We start from the raw sequence: 16,750 nt of genomic DNA on the forward strand, positions 1-16,750 counted from the left end.
GAGAAAAACCAATACAGTCTCCAAGCAAGAAGAGATGGCCCTATCAAACAAGGCAGAAGTACTTCTGAAATCCCAAGAACAGTGATGTGCTGGTAAATGTTGAACAACCCACTCCAGCAAGAGGGGGAGAGAGACTCCAAAACTGTAGCACCACGGTTGGCATCAAGTTGTCCATGTGGCCACAGAGAACAGAGCTGGGAAAAAGTAAACGCAACTGTCCCACATAATCCCATGGACAGAGGAGCCTGACGGGCTATAGTCTGTGGGGTTACAAGAGTCAGACACGACTGAGCACCTAAATCACCACCACCAGCAGCCATAAAGAGCCGGCTCCAACAGACCACTGAAGCACAGGGAAAAGGCTAGGGGTTCAGGGCATTGTGAGTCTTTAGAATCAGACCACATGGTCCAATTCTGACCAGTGCTTTCACTTCCACATAAAAAGACCAGCAGGATGTAAAGTTAATTGGTATTATGATTCAGCAACCATATCAAACCCGAGTTTCATTTTCAAATGCATGGAAGCTGAAAGAAGCTGAGTGAATGGAGAGACTCTTTGAGCATTGTTAGAATTCCTGAGATCCAGCCTTTGCCACAATCAAGAATTTAAGGGAAGAAATTTATCATTTACCTTTTCCAGCTAGTCAGTGTTCTCAAAACATTCCTGGTATCCCTATAATATGTTATTTTAGCTGGTTAGTGACAGTGGCAATACGGTTTCCCCAAAGCCTTTCCTTGAACAGACATTTCATTCCAAGGGAGTCTTTCATTCCAGAGGACAGAGGCTATGTTTAATTGGCTCTTCACCACTGCATGTGATGAGCTGCCAGGGTCCTTGTCCCCAAAGACAAATGGGATTCATCATTTTCAGGCCCCGTTTGCTAATAAGCCCCACATCCTCACTCTTCACTCCACTCCTCCAAAGGCTCCATTTCATTAAACCCATTCCCAGGTACCATTATCTGTATCAGTGAGTTCTTTTAAGTCAAAGGGACATAAACCAAATATGCTTCAATGAAGGAACAAAAGACATTTACAGAAAAGATATTAGTTAGCTCAGAGAATGATGTGAAACTTGAAAAACCAGGCTCAGAAAGTAGAAAGGACCCAAGAGAGATGAGTCAACCAGAAAACACTGCAGAGAAAAAGCCTGGTTTGGGATAGGACAGACTTGATGGCCAGCACCATCACCTCTGCTCCAGGTTCTGTTGCTGCTGCCTCTGTTTATAATTCCTCCTCCATCCCCAGGCAGAACCATCCAGCTGCCAAGCCAAGACTGCACGCCTGTCCCTAGCTGTATCTCTTCAACCTTAAACATGAATCCTGCCTTTTACCAAAATGTGGAAATTCAAGAATTCACCCCTGAGAGAAAGATTGCTCAGGCGTGTGAATGGTCCAAAACCATGACAACTGTATTCAATACATAGTAATTGTGCACTTTTATAGGATAGTTTCAAAGAACAGAGAGCAGAAAATGAGATTACAATACAGAGCAAAGTAAATGAAGAGGAAAGACAACAGAAGCTGAGGCTAATCTTTCAAGAACCTCTGTAAGAATAAAAGTGACAGTAGCTCGAAAGGCAAGGCAGTTTTGGAAGAAATGTTTTCTTTTCCTCTGTAAGAGCTAAATGCAAGTCAACCCAAGGGATGCCTTTAAGAGGAAAAGGCTGAACATTTTAGTAATTAAGGGAATAAGAATGAGTAAAATCGGGCAAAATTAATAACACATGTGTTTGGATTAACTTCCTAAAGGACGAGGATAATGCTCTCACTAAAACTGGGGGACATGAAAAATAAATTCAAGGACACTGTGAGTCAGAGGAGCAAGTTGCAATTGCTTACTAAATGAGTTCTCTCAGCGAGCGCTGACCTGTTTACTTAAACAGGAGGTAGGAGCAGTGATCAGGGCTGAAGGGATGAGGCAGCATCAGAAGTGGGGAGAGGGTCACTGGAAAGCATTTAGAAAAGCTACTATGAAAAGGAATGATAAACTAGGCTTGAATAAATTATCTGCTCATAGAATTGAGGACCACTTCCTACCTGACTGGCTACAAAGCTGTTACCAAATAGTCACTGAAGTTGGGCTGACGGAATCTTCCATTAGGGAAAAAATGTATATACTAAATCCAGCTTCCCCAGCCACAGTAACAGCCTTCAGCATGATTATACAAACAACAGACGCAGGAGAAGATGTTAGCCGCACACCCACACACATAAAAGGCACAAATATCTTCCTGTAGTCAGGTTACGTAGAAATAAAATATTGCAGAGGATGAAATGATTGTGACAGATGGCAAATAAGCCCCAAATTTCAGTGTCTGGGGCAGCTTTCTCTTTGGTTTTGCGGTGTCTTTGATGGCTACTTAAAGGAACGAGAATTTAACCACCCACTGAGAGCGCAGGAGACAACAGATCAGACCTTAGATTCACCTTGGTCTTCTGAGGCTTGTCCCCGTTCCACAGAATCTTCCAGATGCATTCTGTAACGACACTCTATCAAGCCACGGAGATGGACTGCCAAAGCCCAATCTGCTACAGGAATCTTCCTAGAAGAAAAGGATGTTTCATCAGAGGCAGTCATTCATCCTAGCCCACACCTCGCCTGCTTCTGATCTTCCACTGTTAAAAACATAACACACTAGAGGAAGATTGTGCTATATTTCATGAGTGCTCTGTGCCGCCACCAAGGGACAGTTCCATCTGTTATTTGCTCTCAGCATTGCTTACTGATAAAACAGGAAGGACAGCTTGCTGATGGGCTCTTTGAAGCAAATGGCTCCTCTCTTTCCTGCAATTAATGTTTATCAATTATTTCTACAGTAGACACTATGTATGATACCAGGATTTCAAAATTAGTTTCAATAAATTAAGGGCCCGCATTGATTACAAGTGGAGCTCAGTTACAACGCACCTCGTGCAGCTTAGTGTTGAGAGCTACCTTTTGTGAAAATAGCTGCAGGAAATCAAACAATCATTAATGCTGTTTATCATCATCCCCTCCCAAGATCTTAAGATTGGACATTCCGTTGTCAAAATTTCACTTCAGGCACAGTATACCAGAGAGTCTTAGTTGTTTACAGAAAACAGGGTTCTAGGGCACCTCAAAATTTCAGAGACTAGGTTAGTAAGTAGCCCTTTGGCGGCACAAAGGGAAATGGTTCATGAGAACAAAACACAAATATAACTGAAGTGATTTATTTCTCCCTCAAATTACTCTGCCTTTCCAATCATATAGCATTCCTGTGGTAGAGAAATGCATGTATATTTTCTGGCCTCTGCACTATGTTAAAAGAGATTTCCACAGACCTAGAATATGAATCACTTTTTCTAAACTGGAAAACATTCTTTCACCTCAACTTGTCATGCTTCCTTTATTTCTTTGGCTTAATATCTGGGACAAAATTTGTCTAGGTTTTCTTTCTAAATATTTTCCCATGTTCTATAATGATCCATCTTCTAAGAAATAGTAACTATAAAACTGATACGAGGCTTGTCACTTTTACAGTTTTAGACTAGGAAATTTAACTTTCCAAGCAACACCTATTAGTTCAAAACCCAAAAAAGAAAAAAAAAATGAAATCATGATTTCTAAAGACTCCAGGTTGGAGAGAGAAGCCTTTGAACAATGTAAGAGTCATTAAAAGACTCTGAAAAGCCCAGGGAGGCAACCATCTTTTCATCCTCGTGTGAGATCAGATGAGAAATCGAACTCCTGCAAGGAGGGAGGATCAAGGGAGACAGGAACACCCAGACTGCTGGTGAAACAGAACACTACAGTATACCACCTGAAAGCGCCCCTCCTCAGGACACGTTAATAATAGAGAACTGGAAGAAAGAATTACTGGAACACGAAGAATGAAAAAGAGGTCTGAAGCACTCCGTACCATTAACAGGATGTGTTTAGGAGAAACAGCATTACAAAAATGCAGGCCAGTGGTTTTTCACTCTCTGTGACCATTTCATTTTAGTTCATAGCAGCTCACAGATGGAGAAGGTGATGGCACCCCACTCCAGTGTTCTTGCCTGGAGAATCCCAGGGACGAGGGAGCCTGGTGGGCTGCCGTCTATGGGGTCGCACAGAGTCGGACACGACTGAAGCGACTTAGCAGCAGCAGCTCACAGAAGACAAGATCTGTGTTGTGTACGCTCGTGGAACCATGAGAGCAAATTTAAAAGCATGGCAGAGATTTGAAACCTAAAACCTACTGCTGAAAACACAACTGATTAAATTATTAAGATTAACTTTAGTGGAATTTGAATTATAGCATTCTTTGTCAACTCCATCATTTACTGAAAAAGAAAATAAAGCCCCTTTGAGATGGGACCACATACATTAATAAAGATCAGAAAGAATAAAATGTCCATTGTGTTTTATTTTTATCATTAAATCTGTTACCTTCATTGTTTTCTAACTTCCCAAGTACCCTGCCATTCTTAGCAGATTGAAGCAGTATTCAAAACAGCACTGGTAGCAGATACAAACTACTCCGTATAAAACATATAAAAAAGGTCCAACTGTATAGCACAGGAAACTATATTCACTACCCTGTAATATAAAGTAGATAACAAGAACCTTCTGTACAGCACAAAAACTACTCAATATTCCATATTATCCTATATGAAATAACAACAACAACAAAAAAACCCACAGAGTAGATATACGTATATGTATAACTGATTCACTTTGCTGTATACCTAAAACTAACAACATTGTAAATCATCTGCATTACAATAAAAACAAAAAATCCTGTAATAAGCCATAGAGGAAAAGAACACACACACATATATATACATAAACATATATAAATACACACACAACCGATTCACTTTGCTGTACAACAGAAAGCAATACAACACTGTAAGTCAACTACATTCCAGTTAAAAAGAAAACAGCACTGATGAAGAAGTGATCAGAAAATACAGTTACAAAAAGACCAAGTAGAACAATTATTTTTTAAACATCTCACGATGGGATTAAAAGAAATAGTTACCAGCAAGGTAATTGTATTGTTTAAAGAGCAGGAACATCATTGGCCTTTGCGTGATGGTTAAGAGCAATGAAATGATTTTCCTACTGAATCTAGTTATCTCTTTAAGGGGAAATTTAGATAGTCCAGGAGCCGCTGGAATGACTACACATTTGACAAACCTCTCTGGTAAGTTTATAATCCCCAAAACATCAGGGAGATAGAAACATTCATAGAGGTTAGAGGAATGAATAGATTCAAGTATTCTGTGATATTTCTTTAAAAAAGGGAATAGGATGCATTGAACCCAGAGAATAGCCTACCATGTGAAAAATTTCAGCAAGAAAGGGTAACTCTGTTTTTCATAATTATGAAGAACACACAATTTAAAAAAAGAGAATGTAATATGAGAGACTGGTGTTGAATCTATGGCAACATACACAGAACCGGAAAGATATCAGCCTTCTTTTGAGTTTTATTAACACATGTGTGAAATACTGTAGCACCATCCTTATTACAGACCTACTCATGATGATCAGCTCTAATATTATTCCCTCAGATACAGTTTAGAAAATAAGTTTCTGCAATTAGTAAATGGACTGAATCATAATCAACTGTCTTTTGTTCCTGAATTGGCTGCTTTGATTACTCATAGACTCAACTAGTCAATATTAGGGGGAAAATGCTCATTTTTTCTTTGAAAGAAATTAAGTGCCTATTTTTTGAGGCCTAGAAACAGTAAAGGCATCCATTGTGTTCTTTTTCAGTGAAAGCTGACTGATGTTTAAGGGTGACTAGGACAACATAATCACTGGCTACTAGTAACAGGTGGGTTTTTTTGGTGTAGCACTTAAAAGGTTTTAATTATTATTTTGAAATTTTCAGTTGCCTAATGAACGCAGGGAAAATGGGCAGCACAGGGCTAGTATCCTGGAAAGAGACTAGAAGTTCTTAAACAAAACAACATGATATGCGACTACAAGGAGACAGCATTACTTAAGTGTTAAAACTACCTATCATTCAAATGAGTGTTTTTATTCAAAGTAACCTCCATGAGAAGCTATCATTTCAATGATACCTTTGTTCTAAGTATTTCGAAAATGTCAGTCTTGGAATTAATTTTGTACACAATACCAGCTATGCAAGAAATCAGGCACTATAGCTTTGCATATCCTATGTTCTTTGTTCTTTAGTCACTCAGTCATGTCTGCCTCTTGTGATCCCACGGAGGCTCCTCTGTGCACAGGATTTCCCAGGCAGGAATATTGGAGTGGGTCACCATTTCCTCTGCCTGAGGATCTTCCTAACCCAGGGACCAAACTCGTGCCTTGCATCTCCTACATTGCTTGTGAATTCTTTACCACTGAGCCACCAGGGAAGCCTTGCACATTCTATGTAGCAGCTCAAATTCTGTGGCCTCTCCCCAAAATAGCAAAATGTTATTTACTTAGAATATTTGCTGCCTCCTCATGTCATTGACAGAGCCATACAATTAAACTGAAGAGCTTTGAGAAATTTTAAACTTGTACTGAGAACTATTAATTTCAATACAGATTCATGGGCTTAAATTTTTGCATCATCATGTGCTAAACAGACTGTGTGAATGGTCATGAACCAACTAATCCACTCTGATTTCACCATTGATTTGGTTACATGAGGTACTCTGTATCACCAGATAAACATCTAGGAAGAAAAGTTGCCTACACAGCACAGGTGAGATGTCACAAACCAGTTAATACATTTTGGTCCTCAATTGCCACTTTATACCAGCTCAATATTAGTGCAAATTCTGCAGCCAGCTAAGGATTATCACTCACTCCTGACATTGTTGTTTACAATTTAAAGAATGATCATGTCCCTCCATTTAGGAAGGCAAGCATTTTAGGAGCAAAACTCCTTAAATTATAATCTCCAATCTTAACAAAACCTCTCATTTCTTATCATTCTGAATAGAATTGATGCTCTTTAAAAATTGTTGAAATATTGGCTGATGGAGTATAGCAGCATGGAGGGTTTTTTAAAGGAAAAAAAAAACAAGCAAATGCCAATAATACATAGTGAAATGCTGCTGCTAAGTCGCTTCAGTTGTGTCCAACTCTGTGCGACCCCATAGACAGCAGCCCACCAGGCTCCGCCGTCCCTGGGATTCTCCAGGCAAGAATACTGGAGTGGGTTGCCATTTCCTTCTCCAGTGCATGAAAGGGAAAAGTGAAAGTGAAGTCGCTCAGTCGTGTCTGACTCTTAGTGATCCCATGGATTGTAGCCTACCAGGCTCCTCCATCCATGGGATTTTCCAGGCAAGAGTACTGGAGTGGGGTGCCATTGCCTTCTCCGAAATAAAAGGACGTAATTCCTGTCTTACAAATATTTATAATGTTTATATAAAGATAATGGCAATATATAATATAATAATTCCCCCAAAGTCATCACCGCATTGCCTTCATTATCGTTTTCAATAAAACACCTTTGCTTTCAAAAGGATGGTGGGAAATGTGACTAAAAATGTTTGTAGGTTAACTGCACAGATGACGTGTCTACTGTGTGTCCTATTAGTATACGGAGAAGGCAACGGCACCCACTCCAGTACTCTTGCCTGGAGAATCCCATGGATGGAGGAGCCTGGCAGGCTGCAGTCCACAGGATCGCCGAGAGTCGGATACGACTGAGCGACTTCACTTTCACTTTCCACTTTCATGCATTGGAGAAGGAAATGGCAACCCACTGCAGCGTTCTTGCCTGGAGACTCCCAGGGACAGGGGAGCCTGGCGGGCTGCCGTCTATGGGGTCGCACAGAGTCGGACACGACTGAAGCGACTTAGCAGCAGCAGCAGCAGCTATTAATATAAAAGTAGTTAATATTTCTAGAGAACTTACTGTGATCTGGACACTATGTTTCACCCGTAAAGAAGGCACTGCCAGCCGTATTTCAAAGAAGAGTAGGTAGGAGCTGAGAGAGGCTAATAACTTGCTTTTGGTTTCATCCCTAAGAAGTTAGTACGGGCAAAATTTAAATCGAGGTCTAACTCCAGTTTGCATTCTTACTATTTCTGAGAGTTCTGACTAATCCTAGTTGTGGAAATTTTTGTAGGAAAACTCTCAATCTCTAGAGGCTGAAATAAACTGTTGTAAATGACAATATCTGTCAGCTAGAGTAACAAGATTTAAAATCATGTTTAAACCTGAGACTAAATTCCATGTCCTATTTATCATTTCAACAACAATTAAATAAATTTCTTTCCCTGATGGATTAACACCAGAGTGGCATATGATATATTTGGAATCCACCACCCAGTCTCAAACGGCCAGAAAACAGCAGCTGCTTTCATGTCATTTCTAAGCAAAAGTTGAAAGCCAAAAAACTCACTGGCAAAATTTACTCTGGTGAGACTTTCAGTTCAATTTTATTCTCCCCTGAGGTTCAAACAAACTTCAGATAATCATCATGAACTTTGTGATGAACCAAACTCAGATTCAGGCTATGGCTTCTCAGAGAGTCAGCCCTTCCATTTAGACTAAGGCACAGCTTCAAGTGAGGAGCCAAATGGGGTCAGATGTTCAATACTTGGCAAAGCCTCAGCTGTCATATTGAAACAATGTTGACAAGATGGCAGGCTTTAAATAAATCCCCTGTGGAGGCTATTGATATCATTCTTCCTTTCCCTTCCTTCTTATCCAGCCTCACTGTTTTCTGGATCACATGCCAATAACGCACAGTATTTTCTAAGAACAACAAGGACTATGCAACATGACAATATTTTAGCAACAGGAGTCTGTCCTAAGCACACACACAGGGCACTTCTTTGACTCCTCAGCCCAAGATAAAACGTGCTGCTGAGATATATATATATATGTGTGTGTGTGTGTGTGTATGTGTGTGTGTGTATGTGTGTGTGTATATGTGTGTGTATATATATGTGTGTGTATACAGATGTGTGTATATGTATATATATATATATATATATATATATATATATATGTATGTATGTATGTATATATATGTATCTCCCTCAGAAAGCCACCACAAGCCTCAGCCACCAGCAATTAATTCTTTTCAGTCAATTTTACTGAATAAACTGGGCACTGAGCACCATGAGTTCTTATCTTAAATAATCCATTCTGGCAAATGTCCTAAGACCATGGATTGATTCCAGTTAGGTGACATCAATCTATCTTTCTAGTAAGCAAGAAGCTAGCTTACCAACTTTGAATTAAATATCATATAAGGTTTAGAAATAGGGATCCATTAGCTGTTTGAGTGGTATATTTCTCTACAATAAATTAACTTGGGATTCATCAAGCATAGCCTAAAAGTTTAGCCCAAATTATGACAACACTAAACTTTGGATTTCATGATCTTTCAACATGCATGTGCCATTATCAACTGTAGATTAAGAGCTAGCGACGCTGTAAGGAGAATTAACTTCTGATACATTACTCCTCTGTTCTAAAATAATTGTTCATCCTATAGATATATGAGAATAGTAGGAGAATGATATAATTCCAATAAATATAATTTGATATTAAGGTGATACTGTTTTAAATCACTAAAAATCTTTGCCTTTGGAATCTATATAATACATAATTTCAGCCCATATACCTTTTAGTTGGAGAAGATAATGGCTACCCACTCCAGTATCCTTGCCTGGAGAATTCCATGGACAGAGAAGCATGGTGGGCTACAGTCCATGGGGTCGCAAAGGGTCGGACATGACTGAGCAACTAAGTGTGTGCACACGCGCACACACACGCACATGTGCACACACACACTTTTAGTTACAAGATTCTCAAGTTGGTAGATAGATATCTCACTGGGGTATCCTAAACCATCAGGACACTCAGGTAAATGGCTTTATTACAATGAAAAATTGCAAAACTACTAAAATGAAGGTAAACTTGGAGAATGTTTAAAATGGGGTCTTAGAATTACCCCATTCTTATGCCATTCATATTTTTAGTACTCTTGGAATATTAAAGTCATGGATAATTTAAAGGCTAGATCTTGAAGGCACCAGAAGATGATTTGATTCCATCCTTTACAAATGGATTACAATGCTTCATTCAAAGGCTACTCAAAGGTGACAGAAGCGTGATCCCCCTGCCTGCTTCCATCACTGGTCTTTTCAGCAGTTTCTCTTGGGAAAATAAAATGGTACTGTTAAGGGAAAAATTAAAAACCATAGATATTATCCACTTTCATTTTACAAGGGAATAAATTATACACACACACACACACACACACACACACACACACACACATATACAGGCTTCCCTGGTAGCTCAGCTGTAAAGAATAGGCCTGCAATGAAGGAGATCCCAGTTTGATCCCTGGGTCAGGAAGATCCCCTGGAGAAGGGGAAGGCAACCCACTCCAGTATTCTTGCCTGGAGAATTCCAAGGACAGAGAAACCTGGTGGGCTACAGTCCACAGGGTCACAAAGGGTTGGACACGACTGAGCAACATTCACTTTCATATAGAAAATAGATAACCAACAAAGACCTATTGTATAGCACAAGGAACTATGCTCAATACTTTGTAATGGCCTATAAGGGAAAAGAATATGAAAATATATGTGTGTGTGTGTGTGTGTGTGTATGTGTATAACTGAATCATTTTCTGTATACCAGAAAGTTGCACAACACTGTAAATCAACTATACTTCAATTTTAAAAACTGAAGTTGAGAGAGGTGAAAAGATCAGGCCAATGTCACCCACCAAGGTGATGACCAGGTCTTAGGTGCAGCAACTCTTCCCACTCCTGACACTAGAACATATCAGTCTCTTTCAGGAGACAACAGTTTTGTTCATGCTCTTTTTTCTTCTGCCTGCATCACCCAGTCCTATGTGACTATTATCCTGATATGTCCTACTCTTTTTTCTAGCATAAATCCATGAACCCCTTTAGGGACCCCAGGCAATTTTATTCCTGTCACATCACTTACCCAAAACCTAAAGGAAACAGGGAGAAACTGGTGTCAGAGAGAAAAGCCAAAGCTAGGGGGAAACTTCCAATTCAAGATTATCCTTATCATCGTCATCATGATTATGCCATCATCTTCATCACCATCCATTATATTAAATATATTGCACACTATAATAATACACACGTCACTTCATTTGATGACCAATCAACAAGTACTATGAAGTATACTAATAAACTGAGTGCTGGGAAAAATCAGACTGCTTTGTAATCTCCACAAGTTGCTTAGCATGTGCAATTTCTCTCAGAAAATAGATTTTACAACTTTTGAAGTCGTCTGTTATGCCTCCTGTTACTTTTTTATTACACATATCTCTAACAAAGAGATGCATTTATAGAAAACAATCTGCAGATGACTGGTTCAGGAAACTAGAAAGAAAACCAACACCCTTCACCTCAGAGTCCAGTGACTAAAAGTCAGGCTGAAAGTGGAATCAACCACAGACAAACTGCAGGGGTGCAGCAGCCCCAATGACCTCTCTGTGGCTCCTGATGCTAATGACCAAACCCTCCTTCCTGAACCTTCCATTTTCTTTGTTTTATATATCACTGCTCTCTTCTTGGCTCTTTGAAGCTTCCTTCTCAGTGCCATTGTATGGCTTTGCTGACCCTCCACAGATTTTCCTACTTCTGAGCATTTGCTCATGATATTCTTTTCTTGCTTTCTCTCTGCTTGAACTTCTCATCTTCCAAGATTCACCTCAAACACCACTTCCTTTCTAAAGTCTTTTCTGACCATCCAGGCTGGAATGACTTTCTCTTGCCTCTTTTTAAAAAAATACTTTTAGTTTTTCAAACAGATAATGCATTCACAGGGTTCAAAAGCCAAAAACATAAATAGGCATGCACCATAGTCTCATTTGCCTTTTCATACTGTTCAGGGAGATGGTGAAGGACAGGGAAGCCTGATGTGCTGCAGTTCATGGGGTAGCAAAGAGTTAGACACAACTTAGCAATTGAACAACAGCAACAACGAAGTCTCCTTTATACCACTGTTTCTGTCATCCATTTTTTTCCCATTGGTTGATTTTTTTTCTGTTCCACAGATATATAAATAACCAAAGACAAGTATAATTTTTGTCGGGTTTTATACAAGTGGTGGCATACAACACAGTATGTTTCCCATGCTGTTTTTTTCCACCTAATGGGGTGTTTTGGGGAGAGGGTATTTTCCTACTAACACATGGAATATGGCATCATTCTCTCATATTCTCTTTATGTGGAGTATTTTATTGCTCAGTCACTAAGTTGTGTCTGACTCTTTGCAACCCCTTGGACTGTCGTCTGCCAGGCTCCTCTGTCCACGGGATTTTCTAGGCAAGAATACTGGAGTGGGTTGCCATTTCCTTCTCCAGGGGTAGTATTTTACTGCAGAGCTATAAATAGTGTCTTTTACTTCTCTCTTATTGATGGAAATTTAAGGCATTTGGGACTTGCTATTTTAAGCAATGAAACGATTAATAGTCTAACAACATACTTTTACACATACCACTATTGTATCTACAGAATAAACTGGAATTCTTCTATAAAAGAGTGTGAAATTTTGATAAACATTTTCAATAGCCCTGCATATTTGTGTTGTAGGAATGCATACATTCTCAAGCAATATGTGAAGTGCTTACCTGCCCCCCATTCTTGATAACACAGTATTAACAAACTTATGTATCTCAGACAATCTTAATAGGTATGAGATGTTATTTCAGGGAAATACTAATTTTTATTTCTTCTTTTATGATTAAGATTGAGTACCGTTTCATAGTTTTAAGAGTTAAGTATATCATCTTTTTAATGAATTATTTGTTTATATCATTTCCACATTTTTCTACTGGGTAATGTGCCAGAGTAAAGCCTTCTGGAACACACTGAAGATTTTGTGCCAAGATTCCTAGTCCCAGGAATCTATTTAGATATGATAGCTTTGAAGTCAATAAATAGAAAAATTCAAGGAAATAAGAGACTTGCCCTTCAAAGAATCCAACATCAAGTTGTACTACCTCTGTTCTTTATTTCCCTCCTTGCATATCCTAAATACAAATTTTATGGTATTTTTTTATAGAAAGAAAAGAAAATCTAACTTTCTAGTATCAGCCACTTATTCTCATTCTATTGCGTCTCAAGTGTTTCTGTGGTTGAATGAAACACAGTAACACTGTGTTGAAAGAAAACACAATGAGAACAAAGGTTATTGTCCAGTTGTTCAGCAGTGGGTGGAAGGCATGGAATTCCACACACACATTCACCCATAATTTTCTCTGGTTCAGACTGCAATGAGAAGCCGTGATGTCCCATTGCTTTGTTCAGATTTGAGGCCTCTGTGCTAGCATACAACTGTTCAAGAGCAATTCAGCCAGACTCACCTTCCCTTTTTGTTTTTATCTTTTTTTTCTCTCTTTTTGCCACTGATAATTGCACCAAAATAAACAGCTTTCCTATGGTGCTCAACAGCATTCAAATGTGCCAGGGCAAGGACTCCGTTTCTAGAAAATGAAATAAAACATATGGAAGGAAACTAAGAACTCTTGTCAAAATTATTCCACTGCGAAATTTGTTACATTCCACAAGAAAATATAATCACACCGAGGGGTTCTTTCTTCAGTGACTCTCACATAAACTGCAGCAGGAAAAAAAAACCCTAGTGTTCAGCTTCATAAGCTGTCAGTGCCATTGGCTACCTAAACCCATTCATATTTGATTATTTTCAGTCCACTGCAATTTCTATACAGCCCTGGTGGATATTTCTTTGGTTCACTGAATAAAACATTCACATCAGTCTATGATTGTGTTGCTGCTGTCTTTGCTATAATTAACACAGCAACAGATTAAAAAATACTACTTAAAATAACTGGTATACATTCACTTCCAAACAGAATACACATAAAAAAGATTATTCAACAGAGAGCTGCCAAATGTACTGTAAACTGGAAGTGTTTCAATATCACTTAAACACTCGGCTAGAAGCTAAGTGAACCACATCTCTGCTGTCAGCAGAGCATGAAACTCTGAGATTTGTTTCAGTTTCCATCCGGTCTCTGCCAGTTAAAACTAAAGACTTCTACAGGCTAAATACATATTTCCATTTTTACTGGCATTGTCCACTTACTCTTTTCTAAGCAATACAATTCCTTCTCAAGGATGCTTGACCCTTTTATGAAGATGATATTCTGAAAAGCATTATGGTCTGACAAACTTTTCCAAATTTCATCACTACTCTCATCTCTACAAAGCCTTTCTTGGGTGTACACAGTTGTGAATGGCATCATAGAGAAAATCTAATAGATACCATTCCTTTTCCTATGAGAACGTATCACTCTCACACACACACACTTTGGTGCACATAGTTGTGAATGGCACCATAGAGAAAATCTAATAGATGCCGTCCCTTTTCCTATGAGAACATCTCTCTCTCTCTCTCTCACACACACACACACCAGAAAGAGAGAAACAAATGCAAAAAGAAAACCTGCCCTAAATCCTCCACTGAATTCCCCTTTCTTATCAAATCAAATATAATGTTCTCAGCATGTCATTCAGAGACTCCCACAATATAAGCCTAGATTATCTCTCTCTCCCCCTGTGTTGTACCAATCACTTGAGTGCATCTCCTATTCCTAGTAAACCAGATTACTCGCAGTTCCTGTGACTGGCATTTTCTCCTGATCTGATCCTGCCCCCTAAATAAGCAGAGAATTGGGGCCTTGGAGTCTAGATTAGGGTACGTTAGATGCCTGATTCAGAGGGAAGGGAGGAAGGGGCCTAGGAAAGAAGAAGTATTCCTTGTAATCTTATCCATGGGTAACTGGCATGCAACTAAGAAAATCATCTGAGCCAGATCAACCCTCAGAGTTGCTATGGAGGAAAGTCATGTAGACCAAACAAGTTGTCAGTTTAAATGAGTCTGCAGAAATAAGGCTTCGGGGATGAAACCAGGATGACAGAGAGAGGAGACAGGAAATATTTGAAAGTGGAGGGGTTGAGATGCAGTCAAAAGCTGTAGAAATGAGAGATCTAATGACTTCCTATAATTGCTGCTTCTCTGGGTGGTTGGGGACAGAGTGTGAAGGATGTGAGTGGAACTAAGTGCCACCTCAGGGCTTCCATTCACGGCATTCTTTCTGCAAGGAATGTCTTCTTCCACTAGTCCCAATCATACCCATTCATCAAAACCCATCTCAAATACCATATTTTCCAGGAAACCTGTTCCTATCCCTTCAAAAGAGGCCATCGTCCTTCTTTTTCACTTCATCAGACATGGTTGGTACTTCTTCATGGAATTTCTTAGGTAGATTGTATATTACAGTCTTCAGTTTATTTGTCCCTTTACTATATTATATATACTGTGAAATTATGGATTTCTTCTTAATATCAACTCTGTGTGTGCACATAGTCTCTCAGTCACGTCCGACTCTTTGAGGCCCCATGGACTGCAGCCCACCTAGCTCCTCTGCCCACGGCATTTTCCAGGCAAGAATACTGGAGTGGAGTGGCATTTCCTATTCCAGCTGATCTTCCCAACCCAGGGATCGAATCTGCGTCTCTTGTGTCTCTTGCATTGGCAGGTGGATTCTTTAAAACTAACACCACCTGGGAAGCCCAATATCAACCGTAGCAACTACAAACCCTGGTGCATAACCGTTGCTCAATAAATACTGTTAATATTATTTTAACTAACATCTCGGTAGGGAAGAAATATTTGTATGATCTATGGAACAAGGAAAAGGGCAAAAGGTCCCTCTATGTCTCTAGGTGTTCTCCCAGTCGGCCAGCATCACTGGCATTCCCACGATATGTTTTACAGAGATAACTAGATGTGTTCAGCTTATACTGAATATTTATCATGGGCCTACTCAATTTGCTCATGTGTCAGAGAAAAATTATTCACTATATTCTCCAGGTATATGAAGAATGTTTAATAAATATCACTGCAGAAATATAGAAATGTCCATTTTAACATTCTCTTTAGTTTTTCTGGGCACAGCCAGGAAGCCATTTCATCCCACCTAAAACTCTGAGACCAAGACTAATTTAGGTTATGTTGTGACTAAAATTTAGTTTGCTTTCTTATTTAACAATTCTCTCTCACTGTATTATATTTTTGCTAAATATATCATTTTGGAAATAGATGCTTGATATACATATTTCATATAAACCAATGGTAGGATCCATAGGAAAAATCTTACACTGTTACTGGGAATAAAATACTTGAATGTTGTCTGTGTCAGCTGCTAGAAAGACTGAGGTCAAATTTTCAGCCAATCTATAGCAAAGCCTATTGGTCATTATGGAATATAATCTATGTTTAAACAATATCCCCAGATTTATTGTACTTTTCCTATTTATTTCCCTATTTTCCAATTTTATTACCTAAAAAAGTGGTATCTTATAAGCCCTTTTAAATACTTTTTATTTTAAAAATGAAGGGTATAAGTAATAAATACATAAAATTAATCTACTTTTCTTGAGACTTCGATATCCTGAAGTTAAATATATTACACAGGTGTATAATCCTGTTAAATAAAAAGAAATTACCAGCTTTAGGTATATTTTCTTAAAAGTAGAATGATTTTAAAACTAGTTGGAAAGTTCAGGAAAAATCTATTGATTTCCTAATTTGCTCCTAATGTTGAGATAAGCCATTTATTCATTTTTATTTCCTTTTTTCCCTCTAAGGGTAAGGTAAATAAAAATTCCACCTGGCCACCTCACTTTTACAATTCTATCATAAAGTACAAAGGTGAGAAATCTTGGCTTTCAAAATTCCTTGCAATACTCAAAGAGCTATAAAGTTATAAGAAACACAGAGTGGTA

At 38.9% G+C, this 16,750-nt stretch overlaps 1 protein-coding gene across 1 annotated transcript in view; it reads right to left on the reverse strand.

Annotated features, from left to right (window-relative positions):
* The window catches only part of SLC7A11 (solute carrier family 7 member 11), a 979,966-nt gene that overhangs the window by 173,626 nt on the left and 789,590 nt on the right, over nt 1–16,750 (reverse strand). Inside the window, exons 13-14 of the mRNA XM_081540538.1 lie at nt 13,303–13,422; nt 2,420–2,546 (exon numbers count right to left, since the gene is read on the reverse strand). Of these exons, the coding sequence (XP_081396664.1) occupies nt 2,420–2,546; nt 13,303–13,422 (247 nt within the window). The remainder of the gene's footprint in view (nt 1–2,419; nt 2,547–13,302; nt 13,423–16,750) is intronic.

Source organism: Giraffa tippelskirchi, chromosome 11 (assembly GCF_054371585.1).
Source record: "Giraffa tippelskirchi isolate mGirTip1 chromosome 11, T2T-mGirTip1v1.2.pri, whole genome shotgun sequence".
NCBI classification, from domain to species: Eukaryota; Metazoa; Chordata; class Mammalia; order Artiodactyla; family Giraffidae; genus Giraffa; species Giraffa tippelskirchi.